The 27772-nt window shown below is 30.6% G+C and overlaps 3 protein-coding genes and 1 non-coding gene across 4 annotated transcripts; 1 reads left to right on the top strand and 3 right to left on the bottom strand.

Annotated features, from left to right (window-relative positions):
* Positions 1 to 3020: 3020 nt before the first annotated feature.
* Positions 3021 to 5100, top strand: LOC130903905 (cuticle protein 67-like). Its single transcript, XM_057816282.1, has 2 exons — positions 3021 to 3115; positions 4641 to 5100. Exons 1-2 carry the CDS (start codon positions 3104 to 3106, stop codon positions 5037 to 5039), a joined length of 411 nt encoding a protein of 136 aa, XP_057672265.1. The 5' UTR covers positions 3021 to 3103; the 3' UTR covers positions 5040 to 5100.
* A 5204-nt stretch (positions 5101 to 10304) lies between these two features.
* LOC130904257 (cytochrome b5-like) lies at positions 10305 to 10694 on the bottom strand. Its single transcript, XM_057816922.1, has one exon. The coding sequence runs from the start codon at positions 10692 to 10694 to the stop codon at positions 10305 to 10307; it is 390 nt and encodes a 129-aa protein (XP_057672905.1).
* A 10474-nt stretch (positions 10695 to 21168) lies between these two features.
* On the bottom strand, positions 21169 to 21239 carry Trnag-gcc (transfer RNA glycine (anticodon GCC)). The gene has a single exon. It is a non-coding gene; the product is annotated as a tRNA-Gly (tRNA).
* Positions 21240 to 26153: 4914 nt separating this feature from the next.
* On the bottom strand, positions 26154 to 26462 carry LOC130904256 (cytochrome b5-like). The gene has a single exon (XM_057816921.1). The coding sequence runs from the start codon at positions 26460 to 26462 to the stop codon at positions 26154 to 26156; it is 309 nt and encodes a 102-aa protein (XP_057672904.1).
* Positions 26463 to 27772: the final 1310 nt, after the last annotated feature.

Here is a 27772-nt window from a genome sequence, read left to right as displayed (position 1 = left end):
TACTAAAACAGTTAATGCGAAAACGGCTTTAAAGACATTAAGCCGATAATTTTGGTATTAACGAAACATATAAGTAAGTTTTAATTATTACGAGTGAAAACAACTACAATCATTTCTAAATTATTTAATTTAAAGGAAAATGGGATTTCAAAAACACGACATTAGTCTTTTCATTGATTCAGTTTGGTTGTTTTTCAAGTTATTTTAATTTCACGGTACAAAATGATTTATTCCATTCCAGACGAGTTGAAATAGTTAAACTGTATTTTCAAAATAATAGTTTTCAAAATAATACCGGATCTGTCTGTAATGTAAAACACCAGCCGCAAAAACCGATCAGTAATGAAGCTGTGGAAATCGCTGTGTTAGGGCATGTTGAATTGGATCATACTCAAAGTACTCGTCAACTAGTTGAAGCCTCAGGTGTCTCCAGTTCGTCCATAATACGAAATTTAAAAGCATACAAATTTCATCCGTACAAAATCAAACTAGTACAGGAACTAAATGAGGATGATCCTGATAGAAGGCTGCAATTTTGTGAAACAATGAGCCAGGGTTTAATTGAAGATCCGCAATTATTATTTAACATTTGTTTTTCCGACGAATGCACATTTTATTTGAATGGATTTGTAAATAGGCACAATTGCCGTTACTGGGATGACAGTAACCCACATTTATTCCGTGAGGTTCATATTAGGAAATCATATCATAGGACCACTTTTGATTCCTGGAAATTTAATTGATGAAGTCTACCTAAACAAGCTTGAAGATACAACTGATCCTTTAATAACACAAATAATTGAAGATGATCAAAATCATACTGCTGTAGGCTTCATTTTCAGCAAGATGGAGCACCTCCGCACTATAAGACAGTTCTTAGATGACCGGTTTCCTGGACGGTGGATTGGAAGGAGGAGCCCAATTGAATGGCCTGCCAGGTCACCGGATTTATCGCCTTTAGATTTTTTTCTTTGGAGACATTTAAAAAATAAATGTTTTGCCACGAAGCCCGAGACCATAGGAGATCTTCGCCAACGGATTACAGCAGAGTGCAGAAATATAACACCTGATATGCTACAAAATGTTAGAAATAGATTTGAACAAAATCTGTATTATTGTATGGAATCAAATGGGTTACATTTTCAACATTTGTTAATGTTTTAATAAATCAATTTAACGGCTAGTTTACTTTTTTTACAAAGCATGTTAAAAATAATATCTCGTAATAATTAAAACTTATTTGTATTTTTCATTAATACCAAAATTATCGGCTTAATGTCTTTAATGTTTAAAATGTGTCGCCCTCAAAAGCAAAATCGACGTGTCCGAGCATTTTTGAATTTAATTACAAAAAAAAAGAGAAAAGCTTTTCGTTGGACCACCCTGTATGCAGACTGTTCTTTAGAAGTAAAATAATATTTTTCAATGAAATCAGTCATCTTCACAATTGTAGTTATTGGAATGATACTAATCCTAGATAAATAATCGAGCATAGAACACAAAAACATTCAAAATTTAATATTTGGGCAGGTATCATTGACACCACCGTTATTGTATCATTGTTAAAAAAATCAATTTTAACAGACTAAAATATTGAAATTGTTAAGAAATCAAATATATCCTGCAGTAAGAAATGCAGTTGTAACAATATTAATTAGATTTGAATTTGAACATCTCATTAAATTAGATTGAAAAGTCGTTTGTTTAGGTTAATTTAAAAAAATGGTTTTTTCAACGACTGTTGAATAAATAGAGTAACAACTATGCGGTGTCCACTGATGTATTCGTAATTCATTATATTATGAATAAACTGAAAATATATACAGAGTGTTCTATTTAGAAAAATATGTTAATCGGCTATTTTGAAGTAATGGCGCACCCTGATATCGACTTATGCAGATAGCCTGAGTTATTTAAAAAAACTTTAATTTAACAGGTTTTTTGAACTTATACCTAATAGAAATCAAAATATTATGGAATATATATGTACAAAGGAAGAACATATTTTTTTGAAGAATATTTTCTGCTATTCGACTTTCCACTTCATCAAGGAGTTTTTAATATTATTTACTCAAATTCATACTATCATCTGTGCCACATGTAAATAATTAGAATTGCGGTTTGACGGAAGTGTAACTTTTCAATCAAATAGTTACTTTACCGTAAAAAAATATATATCAAAATAGCCCCCGCAAAACGCATTTGTCTCTATCGTCATGTCTCTTCATTTGTCTTGTCAAATGGCTTTCGATAAAATTATTTATTAGTTGGAAAAAGGAACCCACATCAGGTTAATACTGCAAATGAGGCGATAAAGCAATAAATCATAATGCATTTTGGCTAATTATTCTGCAACAATATCGAAAAAATGGGCAGTCACTTTTTGTGATAAAACAAAACTTTTTCTAAATAATAATAATAACAGATTCTTTCGATGGAGTTCATTGTTTCTACTACAGTTTTCTCACTACTTGTATTTGATCACAGCTTATAACAATGGCACAGATTTTATCCACCATTTCTGGAATAGTTACACTAAATGACGGTACCTGCCTTTTTAATAGTACAGAACCGCTTAAAAACTATTCTTTGGGACGTAGCACTTTCAAGATAATATTTACATCTTTACTTTCTCCGGTTTCTTTAATTGCGTTTCCACGTAAAGAATAATGTTAAATCGATCCATTACAACTAATCTTTTGTGTCGAATGACATCAGAAAATTAGCGAAACTAAAATAATCACTCCTTTGAGTTTCAAAACTACCAGCACGAATATAATATAATTCATATTTTTTCATATTTCTCTAAAATTAGGTCACAAATTTTTCTACGCCCATGACGTATAACAAACATTCAATAACATCCTTGCAAACTTGCTCTGAAAAGTTGAATATCAAGAATTGATAAAGAAATAATACATTTTCTTCAATGTGAACTTTACGTAATATACAATTTATCACAAGACAAGTTTAATGGAACCTCGAAAATAAAAGTTGCCCTTAGTACAACTTTGGTTCAGTATAAAATGACATGTAAAAATATTTTATTTATCAGTTGCAGTACAGTTTTTCAAGAATAATAAACAGCTATCCTGGTTTTACAATGGTATTCAAGGTATTTGATTTTATACTATTTTTGTAAATTCATACAAATATTAAGTCCTCAATTTCAATTTTTTGTATATATATCTGCAATAATAGAATAAACAGGGTAAGTCATGATGAGCTTTACATACTTTTACCATATGTAGAGCCACTCATGAGGCTACTAAAAAGTGTCACTCCTCTTCGTTATTAACTTACAGGGTGATTTGTGAAATTGACCATAAATTATAATTGGTTATAGTAGCTCATTTTTTTTTCTCATAATGCTGTATACTACTATCAAGATTCGTATTAAATATTCTATGAGAACTGTGTGGTAAAATTGAAAACATTATGACGTACTTTCCTTGTAAAAATTAAAAGCTTGAAGGGAAATGTGATTGCTGTGGTTTATCCAGCCACTTTTAGAGTTAGTGTATAATGCATTAACAGATCCATCTTTCTCTAATAAAGACGTCATTTTCTATCTAGCAAAAATAAACATAGGCGATATGAAATTTCCGGCTACACTCATCGCACACAAAACTTTTATGTTGCTTCCTCGTTCGCCGCTTGTAACAGATCCGACTCTTCTTTATCCTTTCTGGGTCTGTTACCGTAGTAACGTTTCGTCAGCATTGTAAATATTGTTAGAAATAAACTTGTTTCTCATTGTGTTGCCAAGTTTATCATAAAAATGTGTGATTTCTCCTTTTTTAAAAGCAGAAATTCTATTGAAGCTTATTGCTTCACCTTTGCGTATAGAATCTGAAGGATTGTGTCTCATAGAAGCTTGAACCCAATCCAATCCAACTATTTTGCTGCTTTGGTCAAAATTGTTTTTGATATTATTGAGCTCAGAATATTTATAAACAAGTTTACACAGATCTGCTACATTAAGATCTGCTAGAATAATATCAAATAATTATATATATTTATTACTTGAATTTCATAATATATCCCTGAAATTTTGCTTAGTATTGTTTATAGCCGTCCGTCATCTATTAAAACTTATTATATTATTGGATCTACAATGTTATACACAGCATGTGTTCGAAGCATTTTAAAAGCTTAAAAACAACTAACATTGGGACATCAATACGAAACATCTATAAAAAAGTGGTTTGTGAGTTAATGATGAATTGAGAAGACAGAATTTTATTTTATCAACTTTCGATCAATTTTCCTATGAAAGATAGCGACTGTTACATAAAAAATCATTAAAATTTCTCACAAAAAATATTATATATACTCTATTTATTAAAAAATATTCCGGAAAAGTAGAAGGGATTTTTTATAACATGAATGATTGAAGAGGTACCGAAAAAACTTCAGCTCTAGCCTCGGTTAAGGCTAATATTTCTTCTTCAATGAAACAAACAAAATTAATAGTAATAACAAAACCTAGTCTATGTTATAATTCGTAAATCATTTTAAAAAGCAGTAATGATGAGAAAACATTTGATGTATTATAAACTATACTATTGCTTTTTTACACTCAATGATATTTTGTTCAAATCGATAAGCATACCTAAATAACTATTTGTTTGTTACAGTTAATCGTTCTTTGTAGTCTTTTGGCTTACGCCACTGCTGGAGTAATTGAAGCGCCTTTAGCACCAGGCGCGCTGGCTTATAGTGCCCCTGCGGCATTCGCATATTCTCCACCAGCATTAGCAGCAGCGCCGATTCAATATACAGCACCTGCATTAACATCTCAGTCATCAAACATATATCGCAGTTTCGGGAACTTGGGACAAATTTCAACTTATTCCAAATCTATTGACACGCCATTTTCAAGTGTGAGGAAAGCAGACGTTAGAGTATCAAATCCAGGTTTACGAATTGCTACTGCCGAACACATCGCACAACCTCTTCTTGGAGTCGCTTATTCAGCTGCACCAGCTGTTTCACATGTCAATTTCGTTACCGGTTATACCCATTATGATTTTTAATAATTTATTTCAATTACAAACTTTATTTATATTCCAAGATAAATAAAAAATATTCTTGAAATGCCGCTTTTTATTTTTAGTTTTTTTAGGAATTAATATGTGGAGAAAGTTAATGTAAAATTAAATATTTTGAAATTTTTACATAAACATATATACAGTATAACAATTCACCACCACGTCCAGGATGAGTGTAGAGAACTCAGAAAGTAGATGCTATGGTTCATCTGTCAAATCCCACTAAATTTTACAAGGTCTTCTTTTAAGTCTATACTATGATCTAGTATTTTTAAACCTTCCAAATAATAGTCTTTTTCTTCAATCGTATAATAATATCTATATTATTTTCGGCAACACAGATCGTGGAAATAACCTATTCTTTTACTAGTAAAATAATAAACGCTTGAAGACAAAAATAGTATATGTTTACACAGCTTCGGCTAACGCCTAGAGTGCAAGAATCTGGACAAAATAATAATGATAGCCATTTACTCCTAGTATAATAATATACTACTCGCCTTAAAATAGGCGTTTACGTATGCGATAGCATTCTCGTCCAATGAAAATATCTCTGATACAATTGAGACAGGAGACAGGAAAAAGTCGATCACTTGCGTTGTCTTAATGTTTTTCGCAATTTCTCTTCTTACACAATCCCATGACTGTCTCTAAAAAGGTCTCGGATGAAACCGTTTTTGCTTTGACTGGTTTCATCTACAGTTATTTGGCGGCGCATAAAATCCAACTAATTTTGCTTAAACTGCGTCAATAAGACCTTTGGGCCCCCCGCGTATCTCGTTCAAATATTTGAGATGAATTTCTCATAGTTATTTATATTCCAATTCAGGATTTAACAGAAAATCAACCTTTAAAGAATGGACAATTTTTTTAATAATCAAAATCTATCTATAAAAATTCAAGAGATATTCACCAAATTTTTGAGAAAAGCAAAGAAAAAAACTACTCAAGAAGTATTACTGTATTCACATTTTTGTCAGAATCTTTAATAAAGCCATGCTATTTACACTCGTTTTCGGATACTTTAAAATAATTATCATATAGCACATTAGATATCATAAAGTTTCATTTGGTTTTGAACATATTTTCCAATCATTTTTGACTACTACAAGCATAAAATTTTTCACATATATATTTCACTCTTGTATCCTTGAAATAATTGTTTTAGTAGCCAATGTAGTTAATTGTCAAAGCCGATAAGACTAGCTTCAATTAAAGGTTCTTCTCCAGTGGGTATCAGTTTTGAGTTGCGCCAAGTGTACTGATGTAAATATGAATCGCATTCCATATTTGAAACCTGGAGATGTAATGATTGCTCACTTGAAATATGGTCTGGTGATAAAAGGTGTGCTGGCAGCGATGACGTATAATTTTTCTTTGAGGCTTGCGTAACGGAAATTTTTGTGTCACCGATTTGGTTTCTATTCACAAAGTTTTGTTCAAAGTTTTCATATATACCTCAAACATGTTAATTAGTTTCTTGACATGAGGTACTATTTCAGGTGACATCCTGCAATTCATCGGTAACATACTGACCAAAGCTGTAATACCTCCCATCATTGGCCATTTTCAATCTATCGGCAACTGATTGTAACATACATGGACAAGATACACGGATGATCTTGAATGCCCCATTACGTATATATAAAAATAACTATATACAATATAAAAGATTCTGCACAATAAACATGCATAATATCACTTGAAATATTCATTTTTCCAAGATTTTTGTTGGTAAATAATCCATTCGTGCTCAAGTTATAATATAACAAAGTGTGTATCAACTATGGCGATATTAAATTACACTATATGCGTTTTATTATTATTTGGTTAAATTTTAAAAACCCAAAAATTCATACATAGTAGCAAAACTTGGTTAGTTATTTGGTTAGTTACTTGGTCATAAATGGTACAAGTCAGTGCCTAGGTTCCAAACAAATCAACTATAATAATAACTATTCATTCAACTACAGTGTTTAAGGAAACTAAAAAAATATTATAGAATGCTGTATAAAATTATTCCATACACAAACTGAAATTATCCAAGTTTAAAATAATGTAACCTCAATATATAATAACCTATCTCCCGATTTACACGGTAGATACGTTCCTGAGAAAAACGTGTAAATCGAAAATTAAAAATTTTCAAGTCAAAACCGTGTAAATCGAAAATGTTTTAATTTTTTTATTTTAATTAAACCTATTTGGTAATTTGCCATCATTTCCCTCCAAAATTTCTCGCATTTTTCCCTCTGAATTTTACTTTAATCGCAGCCGTTAATTTATAATAATCTAAATTATGCACTCACTTATAATTTACGAATAAGGACAATTAAATCTTTCTGAAACTGTGAAACTTTCACTCAAATACAATTTTCCGTAGATAAAACTTTAATTTTATGCGAAGAAATACAGACGCAGTGTGCGTTGCAGCAAGTCAGCACATAAGCTCGGGATTCCCCGTGAGATTTGTACACAGCGCACGTGTTCAATCACAGTTGCATTTAGTAGAGTGCGATAAAAACAAAAAAAATTTATTTGGAAAACCGTGTAAAAGCGAAAACGTGTAAAACAAGTACCGTGTAAATCGGGGGATAGGTGTATATTGATTTTAATTTAATTTATACATATTCATAATTATGAGCCTACAAGACAGTGTATTTAAAAAATAATCTAATTATTAAACAAGTGTTTTCAAATTAAATACACCTTAAAACCGGCGTAAGTATCTATTCATCTCTAGGACTTCAAGCAGATATGCCAGATGGTTAGAAGCTAAAATCATGAGGTCCGTAATAAGAAAATCGTAAGAAACTGTGAAATTAAGAAATAAAGCTCTTGAAGTGACAATAAAAGTGGAAAATACAAGGAGGTAATATTTTATTTATTTACCTAATTTTCCAAAAATATAATTATTAACTACTTGAGTAAAATTAAACGAAAATATAAAACAAAATAAAATTAAAAATCTCATAAAATAATTTTTTTCCGCTGAACACGTCTCATGGATACTGAATTTTTTTCTGGTACAGATAATAAATTTTTTTGTTTTCATGTATTTATTTGAGTGGTATTGAAATATTATATATGTATATTTTCAAAAATCAAAAAATCGTGAAAATAAAGTGAAGGAAGATTATTTTGTATCCAGATATATGAAAATAATGATATTACGACACGCCTGATACGCAATTCCAATTCTTGCCGCTAGTGCTGACTTTTCTAATGGAAAAAAAGGAAAAGAAGAAAACGAGCGAGTCAGAAGTTAAAATATGAAAGATTTTGTCAAGTTTTTTGCTATATTTTCTTTTTTTAAAATGTAACCAAAATTTTTTGTTTTGCTTATCTCTTTCGCAGGTATATTGCTGAAGCCCTGATATTAGAATTTCACTAGATATTCTAATTAAACGGTAATAGACATTTCTTACAGTATAACGGCATCGTTAGAATGTCATTGTAATAACACAGAGACACTATAGTGAACTTTTTACGGCTAGTGATATTTTTACAATTTCACTAATCGTTAGATTATGATGCTCACTTTGATTGGTCTATGTCAAATGTATACTTATTGTTAATATTAAATTGTAGATGAAAAAATGTCAGTCTTTTTCAGAAAGCTAGGAGCAAGAAGTGTAATAGTAGATCACGACTAATGCGGCGTGATTATAAATTTACACTATTGCCAAATTTCAAAAAAAAAAACATCTAATATATATTTGTTAATATTAGAAATTTGTACTATGACTTATGCCTAGTTCGGAGTAGAGTTGTATTTTATTCTAGTCTTAGGGAGAAGTGTACTTAAGATAGTTATTATTAACATTCAGTTAATAAGTTTAGGAATTCGAACGATTGATTATTTCAATCCATAGACTAATTGACATACTATGCAGAAGTTTGGCCTCCTTTAACCATTCTCGATCAAATGATTCCTCATCCATCCAATTCAAAATTTTTGAATTAAGTTACTTGTTCTTTGCTCTTTTAGATCGGTTATTAAATTGCAATAAACTAACATTCTCCATTGGATTCTTAGGCCACTTTTCGAATACTCCAGTTATTAGAATCGAGATTGATCAGAAAAAAAGATGTGTACCAACTTCTAGCTCTTATCTAGGTCGGTCTCGCTCTCTCAATGGTAGTCGAATTAAAGTTATATAAGGACTCTACTGCAGACAATACGAAAGTATATACTCCGCTACTGCAACAAATTTTAGAATGTTTGTATTCCTAAAAATTTCTGATTCAACTTTTAATGAAAAAAACATTAAAATACTTCACAAACTTTTTTATAAAAACTCATATCCTTCATATCTTTTGAAACGAATTTTGTATAATTCATTTGACATTGACACTTAATATTCAATCTATTTTTACTCATGTAAAAGATAAAACACCAATCAATAAATTGCCTAGCATAGTATATGAAATATCTTGTTCAAATTGTGACAAAAAGTACATTGGTCAGTCGAAAAGTTCACTGATCAGCCGGATAACCTCTCACAAGAGTGATAGCAGATTATATCCTGATAGATGTTCATATAAATTTCCATAATGGTCATAAGTTTTTAATTCAATACCGGTATTAGTATTTTCTTGAAATTTTCTCAGAACATCCGTCCAATAGAACTAAATGAACATGTCAAAACCTACTGGAGTTGTATAAACCAATATGATCTTATAATAAAGAAAAGAACTATTTAAACTTTTATACTCAAAACAGAATTGTAAATATCCGTGAACCGAACCTATTTGCTAGGCAACCATTCATACGTCATTATTTCCTCAAATTTACATTTTCATTTTCTATGGCTTGCCGTCATTATAACTTTTTTCATATGCTCCTTTTATAACTTCTTTCTCTAAGCGTCCTTACTAGTCCTCACATCCAAATAACATACACGTTCTTAGTACGCAATCTAAAAACAGCACAAAATTTGTTCAAAATTTAAAAGCTAATAATTAATTAATAGAGAATATTTATTGAATAGAAATTTTTCCAAAAAAAAAGGAAAAAATAAACAGCTCAAGGTGAGGCGTAATCAATCAGCATTAAATCATTATTATATTTAATTTATTCACTGAGTTTTATTTGAATAGGTCCATTTTTGCTAGGAATGGGTGGTAGATGTGTATAAGGATCTTTTGTATATTTAGTTTCTCACCTTAAATATGTAAAAAAATATACATACACAATCATATATTTTCTAAAATGCCTAAAAATAAATATAATCAGATAATTTTAAACTAAGTTAATATACCGCACGTTAATATAGAAAGACAATTTTTCTCAGGAACATTATCTAGAGTAACTACCACTTTCTCATTCTTCTGTTTCACTAATTGCTTATTGTTATCCTTTTTATTTTTCTTTTCTTCTTCTACCACTTCACCGATTTTGAGTTTTTTCAGTTCTTTTTTTGCGTCCAATGAATGTCCAAAGTCATCAAAGTCTTTCGTGCCATCTTTACCCGCCCATTCTGTTATCAATTCTCCACCGCCGGGATGATTGTCTAAATAATTCGTTACATCGTAAACAACGTCTCTTATTATTATCCATGTTCGAGCGTCTTGTTTTCCATCGTGCTTCGAGATTTCTTCCAAAGTATAGAATTTTACTTTAGCGATGTCATTCATTGTAAAATATAAATAAAATATCAAATCGACCAACTAACAAGCAACTAAAGATGATACGACAATCATGTTTATTGGGAAGTAGTATTTTATTAAGTTAACGTATTATCAGGGATTTCCGATGGTATTTCACCAGCAATAAAATTTATCGATAAATTACAAGGTGTTATCAAAATATAACATGAATGAATTTTTATAGCAGCAATTACTTGCGCATCTATTTCTATTTTAACTAGAATTCCTTGTGTATTGATCGAAACAGTGACATGTTTGAACCACAATTTTCATAAAAAAATAAATGTGCTTAAGGATATTTGTACTCCACATCGTTGCAGTCGTACTTGGTCTTTCGATCTTCACTCTTGTTGAATTTCGAATATCTTGCTATATATCTGGGCATCTTCTTTGATAGTTCCACAAGCCTTGTATGCGCTTACAAGAATCTCTCGGAATCCGTGGGCTGTCTTTGTGTCTTTGTCTGACTTCCTTCAATTACTTCATATATCCTGCATGATTAAGCAATGAGAAAAATAAAATGAGTGACTAGTCTTTGCTGCGATGCTACCACCAAATCAATGTTACTAAACTGTTTGGTAATGCTGTTATTCCAGCTACATGGGGGTTCGAAGGATACGCGCAGACATTAAAAAATAGAGATTTTCAGTTCCTTCAACTTTATTAAATCCCATGTAGGTCACTGAAGGTTAAATTATCATCCTTTACAGTTTACACCAGCCTTGGTCAAACATAAAACATGGATGTCCTTTTACTGATTTAAAACATTTTCTAAATAACAGGCTTTTCCGTTAATCGTATTTAATAATAAAAATATTGGACTACATTTAATATCTTCAAAAAAGTATCACGTATGTGTATCAATAAAATTTGAATTGCACACATGCACGCTTGGTAGGACCATATTTGAGCGTTCATCGCTGTGGCTGCATTTTACTTTAATCGAGGCCTTTAAGGTTATGAATGAGTTAACGAGGTTACAGGTAAACCTAAATTCGTGGTTAAGACATTATTGGAAAGCAAAAGTTTGAAGCAGCTGTGGCAGGTTTATAGTTTTAATAGTGGAAATTTGGAATTTGGAAATCATTCGCGCTCAGGTCGTCAACCTGTGTGCCATCCATCGCTATTCAAAATCATTAGGGGAATTCTATGAAAAAAAAAACAAACAAATTGTGCTGAGATTCAAACTAAACGTCGAGTAGAGGTGTGTAAACAGCTCCTTGCACTACCTAAAGATTGTCGATTTATTAGACGCATTGTAACTTGCGATGAAAAATGTATTTACCTGAACAAACCGAACATGGAAATCAGTGGCTAGACAAAGAAAAAATCACCAAAGCACGTCAAAAAATATCAGTTTTAACAAGGAAAAATCTGAATTGACAATAAAGAAGAAGATAATGATAAATAAAAGTTTTATGACCAAATATCTGATACTTAATTATATATTTCACCAACGCATACACGAGAAAGTAAGAAATATAATGTCAAGGTTTTTAATAATAAAATAATAATAATAAAGGTTGCAGAAGAGATCACCAACGGTGCAAATAACAAATTGTTGTGGATTCTGTGATACTTCAACAAGCACAGAAAGTTCACCAGAATATACACACTGTTTTCGAAGATTACAAGAAAGCATTTGATAGTATATCTCATTCCTAGCTTGTGGAAGTCTTCCAGATTCACAAAATCCACCCAAATGTGTAAGCTTACTTTTAACAACGATGAAAGAATGACGAACAAAGCTACATCTGCAAATCGGTCCAAACTCCCTAAATACTTTCGAAATACCCATTCATAGGAGAATATACCTATACCCTATCTACCGTACTCATATACAAAGTACCTATTCAATATTGTATTAACAGAAACTCGACTGTACCATTTCCCATCTTCTCTACATGGGCGATATCAAGCTATACGCAGCAAATGAGCGTCAAATCAACCACCTTCTCGATATAACACATCGATTCTTGACTGATATAGATATATTTACAAAGAACTAGGATGTCAACAAGCTAAGTTATTGGACCACTAGCAGTCAAAAGCTATAACCCAGGATCAATACAAAAAAGAGTGAACTAACTTTTGAAGTCCGAATTAATTGCAGGTCACTTAGTCCGAACAAAGGCTTTTGCTACTTTGTATCCCGGATAGGTAAATAATACTAGCTCTAAGCTGAGTACTGCATAAGTCTTTAGCATAATAATAATATTAATAATATTAATGATATTAATAATAATTTCACTATAAAAACTGGATTATGTCGTAAACGGCTAATATCGACTACAAGTGTTGACGTTCCTACCACGTTCAGTGCTAACATTCTGTGTAGTGTATCTAAAAATGACAGTGATAGTGAAGTTACTAAATTTGAATTAACTACTTCTAGTAGGCCAAATACTGGCGGAAAAACAAAGATCCCTAAGAAGATAAAACCGCGCCGTAAGTACAACGCTGTTTATTTGAAATATCTGTTTGTTTGTACTGCCTGAGTGTGTTGTTTTGAAATACGACTACTTGTTAATGAAATTATGAAACCTTCAAAATTGAAAAGGCATTTCACAATAAAACATATGGAATATGCAAAAGTCTTAAAGTCAAAATCAGTAATAAAAACATCAATTTCTGGTGAGCAAAATAGACAAGCTTCAATCGCATCATTGCATCGACTATTCTTATTGATAGCTAAAAATGGAACAGCTCACTCTGTACGGGAGAATATTATTTTACCATCAGCTCAAATAATATCTGAAGTTTTATTTCTGAAAAGGAAACAAAAAAATCGCTCCAATTCCTCTTTCTAATAAAACTGTAAAAAGAAGAATAGATGAAATGTCATGCAGTAAACAGTTAGTGGTTAAAGTTTTAAAACAAAGTGAGTACTTTTCACTTCAATTTGAAGTATTGAAGTTGCTGGCCAGGCCAACCTCTTAGCCTTTGTTAGTTTTCAATCTAATGAAAGCATGTAACAAAACATGTCTTTTGCAAGTCTTTGTCGTCAAAAACAACAGGGTAAGCGATTTTTGAATGTCTCTATAAAAAAGATTGGCCAACAATGTGGAAAAGAGCTTTTTTGACTTATCAATGACTTTTTAGAAATATATGGACTCAAGGTTAGCGAAGAAATTACATCTGCAATAAAGAAACATCTCTGAGTATTGGCTACCAGTTTCAGGGTAATTAGTACTGATTTTTTATGAATAATACCATTTTTACCAACTGATATTTACATAACGATAGTTCTTGTTTTAGGAGATATTTTTCAAAAATACAAGATAAGCTTCTCTGGATAAGAAATCCGTTTGATAATGATTTCCTGAGCAAAGTACAGCTGAAGAAGACTCCCTTACAGAACTATCATGTGATTTGGCTCATTCAACATTTAAGAGCTTAAGCTTAATTCTATTTTGGATAAAGGCCAGGGAGGAGTATCCAGTTCTTTCGAACATAACCTTAAAAAGCTGATGGGGCTTTCAACCACATATTTGTATGATACAGCATTCTCTACTTTGGTATATTTAAAATCTAAATATAAAAATAGTGTTGAAAGTAATCTGCGTTTAAAGCTTTCAACCCAGACATAGTCTCTTGTAAATCATAAACAATAGCTCTACAAGTCGCACTAATTACATAAGTCCATTTTTCATTTTTTTACTATTTATTTGTTCAATTTTAATATTCTGAATTAAAAGTGTTATTTCGGACTCTATTTTATCTTCATCATTTCTTTTTACAGTTTTACCTATTGCGTACGGTATTCGCTCGTTAGGTACAATATTTTCTCACTTTGGTACAAAAGAGCATTCGAATGAACATTTTCTAGGCCTTATTAACGCGGTTTAAATAAAATGAGTCGAATGTTTCGCATCACTTTATAACCTGGATATTTACTATCCTTTTGAAACTAAAAAACAGTCAAGGCACTGAATTTCAAAAAGCGAATCTGCTCCGGAAAAAGTAAAGATCTTTTCATCAACGGGAAAAATGATGACAACCGAATTTTGGTATAGTCACGGTCACAATTAGCTTCAGAGAAGCAAAAGGAGCCCATTTTATCAACAAGAAAATGTTTATTCATCAGGCCGCACCTTCTAACGATCTAATGATCACCATGACTAAAATTCATGAATTACACTACGAATTGGTTGACCACCCACCGCAAAATCAGCCCTCCAACAACTTTTCCATGTTTGCTAACCTTAAAAATTCACTGGTCAGAGGTTTTCATCAGACGAGGACGTTATCGAATACGTAAACTTCTATTTTTAGAGGATAAATGCCAACTATGCCAATTATGTTGAAAAAGCTAGAGCATCACAGGAATCATATCACCACTTCTGAAGAGAGCTATTAGGATTCAAAATATCGACCATAAATGTCCTTTATCTACCAATTTTATAATTATTAATAGTTATTGTTGTGTGCGACAGGATTTAGTATTTGAAAGGATGCTTGTACACGGATACTGGGTTCTTAATAGTTCGATATTCGTCGAATACGTTAGTCAGATTATTGTAACCACTTATTTATTTATATCTTTTCGCTTAATAAATTTTATTTTTTCAAAGCTGTGAAATGAGTTATTTAACTGGCGCAGTCAGAGTGGAGTTCCAAAGTTTTCGCGTATCGAACGTAACAATTCCGTTTCAATTATTGATTGGAAACCGAACCTGGTGTCACGATATGTGAATGGAGGTGTTCGCAGTAGCCAAAAATCGAGAATCTGATCCATAGAAAACTGCTACGAATTTTCACAACGTCTAGCGTTAAAAGTTTAGACAAACATTGCGCTTATCCTTGCAAGGAGTGCACATCCAAGAATAGGTATTGTTCACCCATATATGGAAATGTCCAAATTCATAATATTTTTATGAATAATTTTGAATTCACTTTGTCATTACAAGTCTATCGATTCATTCAGTGATTTTGACTTCGATAACTTAATAAATCTTTCTTCACTAGAGGAAAAAAGCTGTTCTAGATTCAATAAAAGATTAAAAAACCGAATATTGAATTCTAATATAATTATAAATGACAGATTTTAAAGTATTTTAACTGTGAACCACAGTTCGACGGTAAACCTAATGAACTCTATAGGTCTGTACTGTATGCGAATAACTAATTAACAATTTTTATAATAGAGAACAATCAAATCATTCTCTATTCCTTAATTTCTTAACTTCGTGGTAATGCTAAACTACTTGTAAACATTCAAATGATGGAGATGGAGTTATGTTGAGTTACATGAAACAACACATAATAATAAATTGTTAAACGATTGAATAACAATTTAGCTTTGAAAACCTTCTTGTGAGGTCTCAGAGAGCCTCTTGGAAAGAGCTCTACTCGTACAATTTTGATACTATTCAGTATTTTCAAAACATTCAAACTAACAATGTAAATAAACAATAACCAAATAATAACTTTAGCAATAGGAATAATTTCAATAATCGAGATAATTTTAATAATAGAAATACCTTCTACACTCAAAGTCATAATGTACAACTCCAAATAATAATTCCTTTCAAGCCAATGTCTGTTTCTACACGTAATTCATTTCAAAGAGATAAGGCCAACGAGTTCTAATACCAGGAACGGTACAAGTTGCGCAAATTATATTAATCAAAATCAACCTTGAATAAATATATCCAAGCAGCAACAGATTCGGTAACTTTAGATTTTCCTGAACCAATCACAGTAGAAAAATTGGATAGACAAATTATCCAACAATTCGAATTAAATCATTTTATGACACTTATTAGCCAAATTTGGAATTTGCATAATTTAGAAGTAAAAACTGAAGTAATTAATTTAATTACAGAATACGCAGACAAATACAATAAAACATAAAATTAATACAATTAACCAATACACAGAAATATACCAATTCCTGATATCTTTAACAAACAAAAAACACAGGCAATATCTATAAAAGTACAGATAGGCATAAATATAAATATCCTACCTATAAACATCAAGCCTAAAAATCAGACAACGAAGAATTTGAAATTGTTGAAAACGACAATAATGATGATGATAAAGATACCATACACATTAATAAAACACACAATCCCACTTTTGAAATACCCACAATAACTACCGCAGTAAATTATCATTCACCATTTACGCCTAAAATAAAAATTTTGTTTGGAAGGTAAAACGAACCACAGAGGGATAAGTCTTACATGAAAAATTTAATACAAACTTTCATAAATATTTGCGATACTTGCCAACAAAGCAAATATAAAAAGAACCCCGTAGCAATTAAAATGAATCAAGCCCCAACAGCAACAAAATCATTTCTATGTAAGTAGATACGTTTGCTACGTACTGGTAATGGTGTGAAAACCACATTGCGATAATTTCTATATTATAACCGCAAATAGCATTGAATATCATTCAATTACTATGTGAGTGTACGGGAAAATACTTTTTTTAGATGATAAGACGCGACGTTCATTATCTAAAACTCTTTCCATTAATTAATAGATTAATAATTTCACTTGAATACTGACGGGAAGTTGTTGGATTAAGATAAATGAAACGAATTAAACAATTGGATTACCATGTCTTGAGGGTTATGGCGGAAGCAGTTAGGTCGTGAATATCAAAATTTCTAATACGAAATATGAATCATCTCTTGAAAAATCACTTTTTAATAAAAACTTCGACTTTTACAAAAATATACACAATTAACAATATAACGAAACTATGACTGAAGTCAGACTGAGTTATATAATTTTGGTTTGGTTAATTTATATAAAAATATTGATAACTTGCCATTTTAATTGTATTCGAGACATTAGCTTAACAATTTTGTGAAGATTACTAACCAAAAAAAACTGTTTATTTCATTGTTTGTTTGAATATGACTACTGAAAGTAGCTGTAACGACCCATTTCATAATGAATCTGAAGAAGACAAGCGGTGTTGTACAAAAAAGAAAAGCAGAAGGCACAGAGTCTACTTGGTCAATGTTATGTGAGTGCAAGTACTGGGAGGTTAGTTTCAGTCAAATCCAACAGTAAAAGAGACTTTGTTTAAAAAAAAACTTCACTCAACAGTTTAGTACTAAAAAGAACAACAGTTATTTAAATTAGTTTACAATAGAAGATCGTAAAATGAACAAGACAAAAGCTTGATGAGTCTCATTGAATACTCAAAGGTTACTGGCAGTCGCTCAAAACAGGAACAGCTAAAAAAACGTATTTTGCTATGAAAAGAATTGAAAAAATTTAAGTAGGCCATCAGACTTTCTCTATTTTATATGCTATAAAAAGTAAAGCTATTCTACTCCCTTAAATTGGAGGGAAAACTACTTGAAGATAAACGAGAGAAACATTGTAATCGAGTTAATATTTCACCAAACGTATTGATGGACATATCTGGTCATTTCCCCTACGCGTAAAATACGACTACTACAGAAAATATTTTAATAAATTGACGTTTGCTCAACTTGCGAAGAACTCCAAGCAAAAATAAGACCATTTTTTTTTTCAATGAGAATGCGAAAAAAGTGGCGATTGCGGAAAAATTATACATCTTAAACGAACTAAATAGTTTTATAATAAACAAAAAGAAATTTGGGTTTTGTGTCAAGAAAAAAATGTAGAAGCCATCGTATTTGATTATATGCGAAATCTGCCGATCCTAAGACCCCAGTTTAAGAGATGTTTTATTTAACAGAACTATGGCTTTACTTGTTTTTGGTCCAAGACATAAAGACAAATTCAGCTGAATTCCACACTTACAATGAGGGTGAAGCTAAACGACTCCCGGATGAAGTGTGTAGTTTATTATGAAAAACGATTAAAAATATGTGAAAGAATTACACGTTTTTAGCGATGCAAGCGGAAGACAAAATATGAATAACACCCCCATAAGATTTTTACTAATTTTCGTTCAAATTATTCATTCCGATAAAATCCATCAATACTTTCTAGTGCCTGGATATTCGTTTCTATTATTTTGGCATCATAAACAAGGGTTTTTTGATTAAATCCGTTACTCTAAACTTGATTTTAAAAACTCATGGCAGCGATGTTTCAAGAAAAACTGTAAATCTTTAAGTAAGGCAACAACATTCAAGAATTAGCTTTACAGAAGCTTTTAATATAGTTCAAGTCATAAAAGTTACTTGACATGTTCCAAATTTATCAATGGTTTCGTCAAAATTCCATTTTTGCTTCAAAAACCTTCTACAAACTCAAAAACACCATAAAATCCAGCAAATGTTAATAAAACACCCATAAATGAGTAAAAATTAATGACATACAGAGAATAACCCAATTCATTCCTGACGAATTCAAAGAATTTTGATACTATTTTGATCAACTACAAGGACCGAAAGTGAAGAATTTTATTAATAATAGTAGGTCCTTACGTTTTTCAAATAAATAAATAGTTTTTGTATCAATTGTTTGATATTTCAATAATTATTTTGTATATATACCATAAGATAAATTGGAAGACATATACACAAATAAATAAATATCTTTAATTTCTTATTTCTTGGACCTTTTGATATATTAATGCATCTAAATGTTCTTGAATTTATCTTTCTTTTAAATATTATCAAATAAAACTAATTTTAAAACAGAAGAGACCTAAATCAAGTAAATAAATATTATATATATAAGGTAGTCCTTCAAGTAAGAATACTTAAAATCTATAATTATTTTGGTATCAATTCCTTTTTCTTTTTTTATTTATTAGTAAAGGTATAAAATGTTTACTGATTTTTATCATGATTCTTATCATATTTACGCTGTTTTGACTCGTCTATATCACATTAAAACAAATAATTGCTATCCAAAATCGATTTCTAGAAAATTAACACTCAGTTTTTGTTTTCGTTTCATTGTATGAAGGACGTCGCAATACACACAAACGTCTACAAAGTTAATTATAATTTGAAAAAAAATAACGTTCTTTAAGGTACAATGATAAGAAATACGACTAATAGTCTCGTTGATTGTAAACATTGTCGTGGCTTAAAAGAGAGAATGGAAAAGCTGTAAAAAATATTTATATTAATATTAATAATTAATAAAAATATTAATAGTTATTTAAAGTTTCAATAAAACGATACGCCACATTAGTATGAGGATTGCCTACAAACTTTTCGAACTCAACCTAAAGATGTGAGCACTTATCAATATAAGTTGGAAAATATATTAGTGTATAGGTTGAGATACTCTCACTAGAATTTCAGCGATTTTTGACGTTTATTTTGCGTCTTCTATCTATTTCATTCTCAACTCTTCCTATTTTTCTCTTTTTCCCTTTCCTCGCTCTTAATATCTTTTTCGTTATTCTGTAATGATTCATACGGGAGACGTGTCTCAGTCATCGTTATACCCTTAACACATGGGTAATCGATGGTTGATCGTATGTATAACGTTATTTTTTTTATTGGTTCTTGATTAAATAAATTAATATTGAGTTGAGAGTTTAATAGAATTTTAATTAAAACGCTATTGAATACTTCAACGATATGCTCGTTTAAAGAGCCGCGGTTGGTTGACGAATACTGACTTAGAACTGTCTAAAAAAGGTGGTGGTTAGAAAAAAGAAAGCTAGATCGAAGGACCATCTTATAAAATGTATTCTTTACCTGGAAAAACAAGGGTAATAAAGATATCAAATAATGGTTACAAACGAAGGGTTCCCAGAAAGGCCTGAGCGAAATTAGTCATTAAACTGAATAGGGCATCTCATTACCGCTTTAGTTTTACAATATGTATGAATGCTTTACAAAAGTTGACAACTATATGGTGCGAAAAAATATTTACCTAAAATACTTTAGATTTGAGGATATTATAAACTCAATTCATAAGTAAAGCTTTTCAAAGAAAATAAAATAATACTAAAATTAGATATGAACCACTTTACAAACAATTCACATTTTTGAACACTGCTTTTATGGCTTCTGCTACCCTTTCCTATCACTTTTTACACCTCTTGATTTTCTGTATTTTTTTATGTTGTGTAATTGTTAGACCCACAGACCTACAGACCTCGGAATATATGGTTGTAAGCGTTTGATTATTCATAGTGCAGTCTGGAGCTTTTTAATCATTAAAATAATTTTCTGCGTCTATGTCTAACAATGGATTCACCTTTTTACAGTCTACACAGAGATAAAATTGGTAGCGATTAAATTCGAATGCCCTGCGCTTGTTGAAAAGGAAATTCAAGAGGTTAAGAATCCAAGAATCTAGTTATGTTTCTTCACCTTCATAGTATTCGTAGTATACTCTTGTTCAAAACATTTTCTAAGTATGTAACAATAAATTTTCCATTGAAAAAATGACCCAAAATATCACCAAAAATTTATATAAAATACAGAAATATATTAAGATTCAAAAAAACGACTATTAGTTTCTTAAAAGTTAATAAACCGTGTGTACAAAAGTAAGTACACCATTATTAAGGAAAAAAGTATTCAAAAAGTTGCATCGGCCGGGAATCGAACCCGGGCCGCCCGCGTGGCAGGCGAGCATTCTACCACTGAACCACCGATGCTATACATATTTCAAATGAAAATACAAAAATTTATACAATCATTTCAACAGATTTTAAATGAGTTTTAATACTCATTTTTAAAAATGCTAACAATAGATCCTCAAAAATTTTTGAATATAAAACACAAGAACTTATTCATACACTGAAATAAAAAATTAATCCTAATGTCGTAACTTTTTCTGTTTATAATGGATTCACACATATTTCTCATGAAAAGTTATATTATTTTGTAACGTTACACAGTTGTCTAGAAATATCAATTTTTGTTTATAAAATAATAAGAATGGAACTGAAATGTCATGAGTCTCTGTTCTTTACTCATCTTGTAGCATTCTAGGACGTTTGCAAGTGCGACAATTTACATAAACAGCTACTACCTCATTTTTTTCTTATCTTTTTACCATATAATAAGTATAGTACAATTTTTATCTTTTTTCTTATTGTTTACAAAAGAGAATAACAGTTCTCTTCGTTTTCTATTTCCTTCATAGGTATCATCGATTCTCACACAATTGAATTTCATCTTTTTTATGTTCTCATATTTTATATCACGACAGATTTGTTGGGTTCTATGACGTCCAAATCCAACACAGTCAGATAGTATGACCATTAAATTTGGATTTTCTTTTAATTTTTTTTTAAATACATAGGTAATGTCACAGTCATTACGGATAGATTGAGATTTATCCAAAGAACTCATCTACAATAATACATCATACAAAGAACTTAATAATGATCCAACTCTAAAAAGCACTAATAATTGTAACAAATTAATAAAAAAAGTTTTTAACAAAAAACAAATTAACAAAGAAACCCAGAAGGAATTAACAAACTATAACGGTATTTCTACTAAATTCTACTGTTTCCCAAAAACTCAAACCTATCGTACCCCTTACAAATTGGTTAACTGAAATTTTGACTAAATCTTATGATTATCACAATGATTATTATATAAAAGACTCCTTCAAAATCAAAGAAACTTTTAATAATATGATATTACCACTGAATTATGTATTGTTAGGATTGGATGTAATATCCCTTAATGTACACTTAAATATATGCCTTATAGCTCTACAACATAAATGGAGCGATATAAGTAAAAATTGCAAACTTAATAAAGAAACTCTATTAGAATTAATAACATTCATTTTTAACAATACATATTTCGCTTATAACAATGAAAATTACCAAGGGATTTTAGGAACACCAATGGGGTCTTCAATATCCCCGATATTAGCAGATTATATAGTGGATTATATCTTGGACTTTGTAATATCTGTTTCACCCTTCAAATTATTCTTCATTAAAAAGTATGTAGATGATATAATTTTATCCCTTCCATATAATGAAATTGGTAATTTATTATTTTACTCCAATAGTTTCGATGCCTATATAAAATTTACTATAGAAAAGGAGAATACTGAAAAATCGTTACCTTTTCTTGATACTAAATTTATAAGAAACAAAGATAATAAAATTTTAATTGAACACTGAAATTAATTTAATCAAACAGATGAAAAATAAAGTCGCGTCAAAATTTCTAATCCAATTTTTCAACAAAAAAAACCAACGAACATTGAATCATCATTTTCGAACTTCATTTCTAACATTTCTATTCTATGAATTTATACACATTTACCATATATAAAATCAATTACTCCTAAACTTTCTGGAATCTTTAGACAACTTAATATTAAAATATTACTTACTATATACTTAATATTCAATCTATTTTTACTAAATTAAAAGATAAACACCAATCAATAAATTGCCTAACATAGTACATACCTTGTTTAAATTATAACAAAAAGTACATTGGTCAGTTGAAAAGGTCACTAATCAGTCGGATAACTTCCCACAAAACTGATAGCGACTATTGAAATTTAATGTTATCCATAAATTTACCAATCAATATTAAACATCATTCACTAAAACTTATCCATATCTAACCTATAAAAATTCAAAGTCATTCATAATCTAACCAATCAGAAATTAATGAAAATTCTTATAGTAACCAGAATCAATATTTCAATTAATCAATATTTCTATCAAAGTCAATTTGAATATTGAATTTTGAAAACTACGAATTTGAAAATTTTCACAAGTATTAATAAATCAAAAATCACCGTAAATCTTAATTAATTATTTCCCAGACGATGAATACATAAGTAAAGAAACTGACATTGGCTTTTAAAAACGTTGACATTTTTATTTTGATGAAAAGTTTGAAATTTGATTGTAAAATTTTGGTTTCTTGGGACCTGTTAGGCTTGAAAGGAATTATTATTTGAGAAATCGTTATTATTTGGAATTTGTACATTATGACCTTCATTGTAGAAGGTATTTCTATTATTAAAATTATCTCGATTATTGAAATTATTCCTATTGCTAAACTTATTATTTGGTTTTTGTTTATTCACATAAAAATTAATTAAATATGAATTTTGAAAATGATTTAGTTGGTCTCTATTATAAAAATGATTAAAAAGTCATAAGTACCTATTGAGTTGATTAGCGTTAACGTCGAACTCTGGTATGCAGTTTAGGTACTCTGGTTTGAAATCTGCCATATTATTATATTATAATGAAAGTGATCGTTCATTTCGCGATCCAATTAATACGAAACTATGCAATATCTTTGGCTATGATATTAACGTAAACATTTCTCCATTCATTCATTGTTAATGATCTTATAATTTAAGATGAACCTCAATTTAATGTTTTCAAATTTAAGGCAAGGGTTTGTATGTTTTCAGGCACTACAGTGGGATCGAGTCGATTTCTCCAAAATCCAGCAATGGATCTCTGCAAAGCAGCAGATTTCATAGAAGATACGATACGGGTACTATAGGAAAAGAGGGAGCATACCTCCTCAAACTTCAATCAGATCTTCTGTGAGATAGCTGCAAAACTAGATACAGAAGTCAAGATGCCGAGAACGGTAACGAGGCAAACCCAGAGGGAAAACGTGTTAGTCCAGGACCTCGAAGAATATTATCGACGAGTTGTTTACATTCCCCTCCTCGATCACATTGTAGGGGATCGCGCCCTTCTGAAGAAATCATGGACTCATTTAAATTAAACATTTTTTTGCCCAAAATGTGTGTCAATGAAAACATTCAAATCTTAGATGAACTTTCAACTTTCTATAAAGGAATTTTGCCTCCATTTTGTTCACTAAAGAAAGAATACAGCCTTTGATAAACTTTATGGAATAGGTGTGCCGTAAATGAAGTCCCTAGTTGTCTTTTGGAGATAATAGGTGAATGTGACAACGACGTGTACCCAGGGATTAACTTTCTGCTTAGGGTATTAACCACATTAGCCGTGAGCCTGGCAACCAGCGAAAGATCATTTTCCACCCTACGCCGGTTCAAACCGTGGTTGCGATCATCAATGGCCGAAGACCGTCTCGTAGGTTTAGCTCTGCTAAACATCCATCTCGACATTAAGATCAACTGTGACAGAGTAATTGATCGGTTTTCTAAGACAACAAGAAAGTTATATTCCATATTATAAATTTGAAATAGTTGTTGGAGTTGTGTTATTATCCATTTTGGTATGTACATATTAGCATAGTTCAATTTTTAATAAATTACTTTGGTAAAATTGTCATTGTCTGTAGTCCTTACACCCTTAGTCCGCCTACTTTCAAATACCTAATAAGATGTAGTTTTGAGTTAGAATTGATAAATGTTATTATAATTATTCAACAAGTCAAAACAGACTCAGTAAAAACCTTTCGCATCATTTTTGTTATTCAACTGGCAGCGTTGTGATGATTCAAAGTCGACGAGGAATTGAGGTTTAAAGTAAAAATTGCGTAAAATTCGTCATTACGTAATTAACTTATTTTGTGGGTTAACGGCTTAAAATGCCATGTCTTTGGGGCAGGACTCGTCCTAATACTAATGACTCCCCCTTTGTCAAGACCCTGGATCCGCCCTTGGGTGTTAATTATGTAAAATCGGCATGATAAATATAGAGAATTCAAAATATTGTAGAATAATGCATCCACAACCCTTTTTTCAAGAGCAACTTGTCACAGAATGGCCAAAAGCTAGATTTCAAAACTTACAATATAATTAAATATTCATTATTATCTAGATATTATTAAATAAAACAGAAAATAATTTTTTTAATGCTTTCAAAAAAAATTATGCGCCACTGAAAAATATTACTGTTCTTAGATCGATTGCTTCGGTTCAGCTATAATTCATTCCAAATATTATTTTTACCATAACATGAAGAGAACTTATAACCTGTCTTTTAATAAAATTATGGTGCGTTTATTCATGAAATGCTATTTCATAGTTTATACACAAAATATACATATATTTTTAAATAAAATACAGATTATTTTATAATTTTTCTTAATGCTCTTAGGTAGTAAGAGTAAGACAAAGAAACATTCTTCACGAAAATAGTTGCTCTAACCTTTGGTGACCTTGTAATTATTTTTAAAAATTCAGTACAAATATTCTCAACTTATCCTTTCATTTAGTGGTTACTCTTTGATATACGAGTATAAGCACTCCCCTTATCATAACGCTGGTTCTGTATAAAAAAGTTAATATACTTTCAATTAACATACTGAAAATGGTGACTCATTCGCTAAACTCTATTTTTAAAATAAGTACGGATAGGTTGAACTTGTAATGCTGATAAGAAAATTGATATAAATGAATCAGATTATTATTAAACTTTAATACAAAAATAATTATTAAACTTTACTTTACAATTTATCAAATAAAACTTGTAATAATATACTTACTCTTATAATATGACATTATTTTACACGATCCATAAACAATATAAATAACTATTTAATCACAATAAAAAGGCAATTCTTGTAAAAGATATAAGTCAGTCTTTTAAACTAGAATACGGTTGAGATTCAAGCTATTCTAAAAATCATATTATAATACAACTTCTTTGGTTTTCTTCGTCTTTATACTTTCTTTCTTCTGCAACAACTTCTCCAATTTTCCATTTTTTCATTTGTCTTCTAGCTAAGAACGAATGCCGTACGTCTTCAAATTCTATCGTTGCATCTTTCCCTGCTACTGTTTGTATTATTTCGGGACCACCTGGGTGTTGTTCTAAAAATTCTGTAACATCATACACAATGTCTCTTATTATTATCCATACCCTTGTCTCTTGCTCTCCATCGTGCTTGGCGATTTCTTCAAGCGTGTAATATTGTAGATCAGTACCAACCATTTTATTTCAAATTATAAAAATCGCAGTAATGAGTGACGACCGAGTTAAAATAAATTCGCTTAAAGAAGTATATATAATTTATTATTGGATGTGCTTGCGAGTAACTGGAAATTCCAACTGTATTCCGTTACTGACATAAAATGAACCAAACTGGATTTCACAGAAAGTGACTCACAAATATGCGTAGAAGTCAGATTTGGGTTTTCTTGTATCTATAGAATATACAAGGCTAATTTTCGGTATAAACGACAAAAATATATATGATTTCCTCGTTTTCTGGAAATCAGTGGCGCAACATTAAAGACATATTAATGGAATAATATTCTTACATTAGATGGCTTAAAAAGTAAAATTTTAAGAAAATAAATTGTCTATTGGTACTGATCAAATCTATTAAGGCACAAAAAGCAATTTTTAATGCGAAACCATTGAAAAACTTTATTTAGTTAAGATTATCGATATTCATTAGTATTAGTCCATCAATTGGTTGTTAGTATTTGTCCTTGTTTGTTTGTTCTTAGTTATTTTATAGGTCTTCTACACAATTATAATTCATATTATGGCTATTCCAATGGAATAAATATGTACGAGGTATAATAAATGATACCGTGTATCATCTTATTAAGAACAACGTAAAAAATGAATGTATGTAAAATTTGAATTAATCTCCAGTACTGCCCTATGCATTTCTGGAAGACTATTATTTTTACGAATAAGGAATAAAGTCGCAAAGGTACTGGTGTTGTTATAGAACTCGATCCTGGCTTCCAAATTAGTAATGTAGGTACAGAATTAACTAATACATCTTCATTATCTTAAGAAAAGATGCTCAAGAAACAACTTTGGAAAGAATTAAGAATTATTAAGTTATTTTTACATATGTGTTAGACAACAAGCTTCAATTTTGATATGAGATGATACGTGAGTAAAAGGCAAAAGTAATGCACAAAAGCACTCCATGGACTGCTATGGACTATGTATGATGCAGAAGGGTGGCAAATGACAACAAAAATAAGAAACAAAATAATAACGGTTGAATTAGATTATATCGGAAATTCTCTACAAGTTACAAGAACTGATAAAATAAGAATTGCAGAATGGGAGTAGAATGTTCAATAACAAGGAAATAGTACACTGCAATGGTATGGTCTCGTCCAAAGAAAGCCATAACATAGGTGGTAAAACAAATACTGGAATGGGAGCATGCAAAGACACCAACGACGTACTATAAAATGGGAACATATATTGGACATGGTGTGATAGATAGAGAACTGATAGCAGGGGACTGGAATGTAAGGAAACTGGACGGT

This window comes from Diorhabda carinulata, chromosome 2 (genome assembly GCF_026250575.1).
Source record: "Diorhabda carinulata isolate Delta chromosome 2, icDioCari1.1, whole genome shotgun sequence".
NCBI classification, from domain to species: domain Eukaryota; kingdom Metazoa; phylum Arthropoda; class Insecta; order Coleoptera; family Chrysomelidae; genus Diorhabda; species Diorhabda carinulata.
Note: the sequence above shows the minus strand (reverse complement) of the source record. Positions and strands in the feature narration are given on the sequence as shown.

Excerpts from the sequence above, each read along its gene's own strand:
- LOC130904257 (XM_057816922.1), bottom strand. The coding sequence starts at position 10,694 with ATGAATGACATCGCTAAAGTAAAATTCTATACTTTGGAAGAAATCTCG.
- LOC130904256 (XM_057816921.1), bottom strand. The coding sequence starts at position 26,462 with ATGGTTGGTACTGATCTACAATATTACACGCTTGAAGAAATCGCCAAG.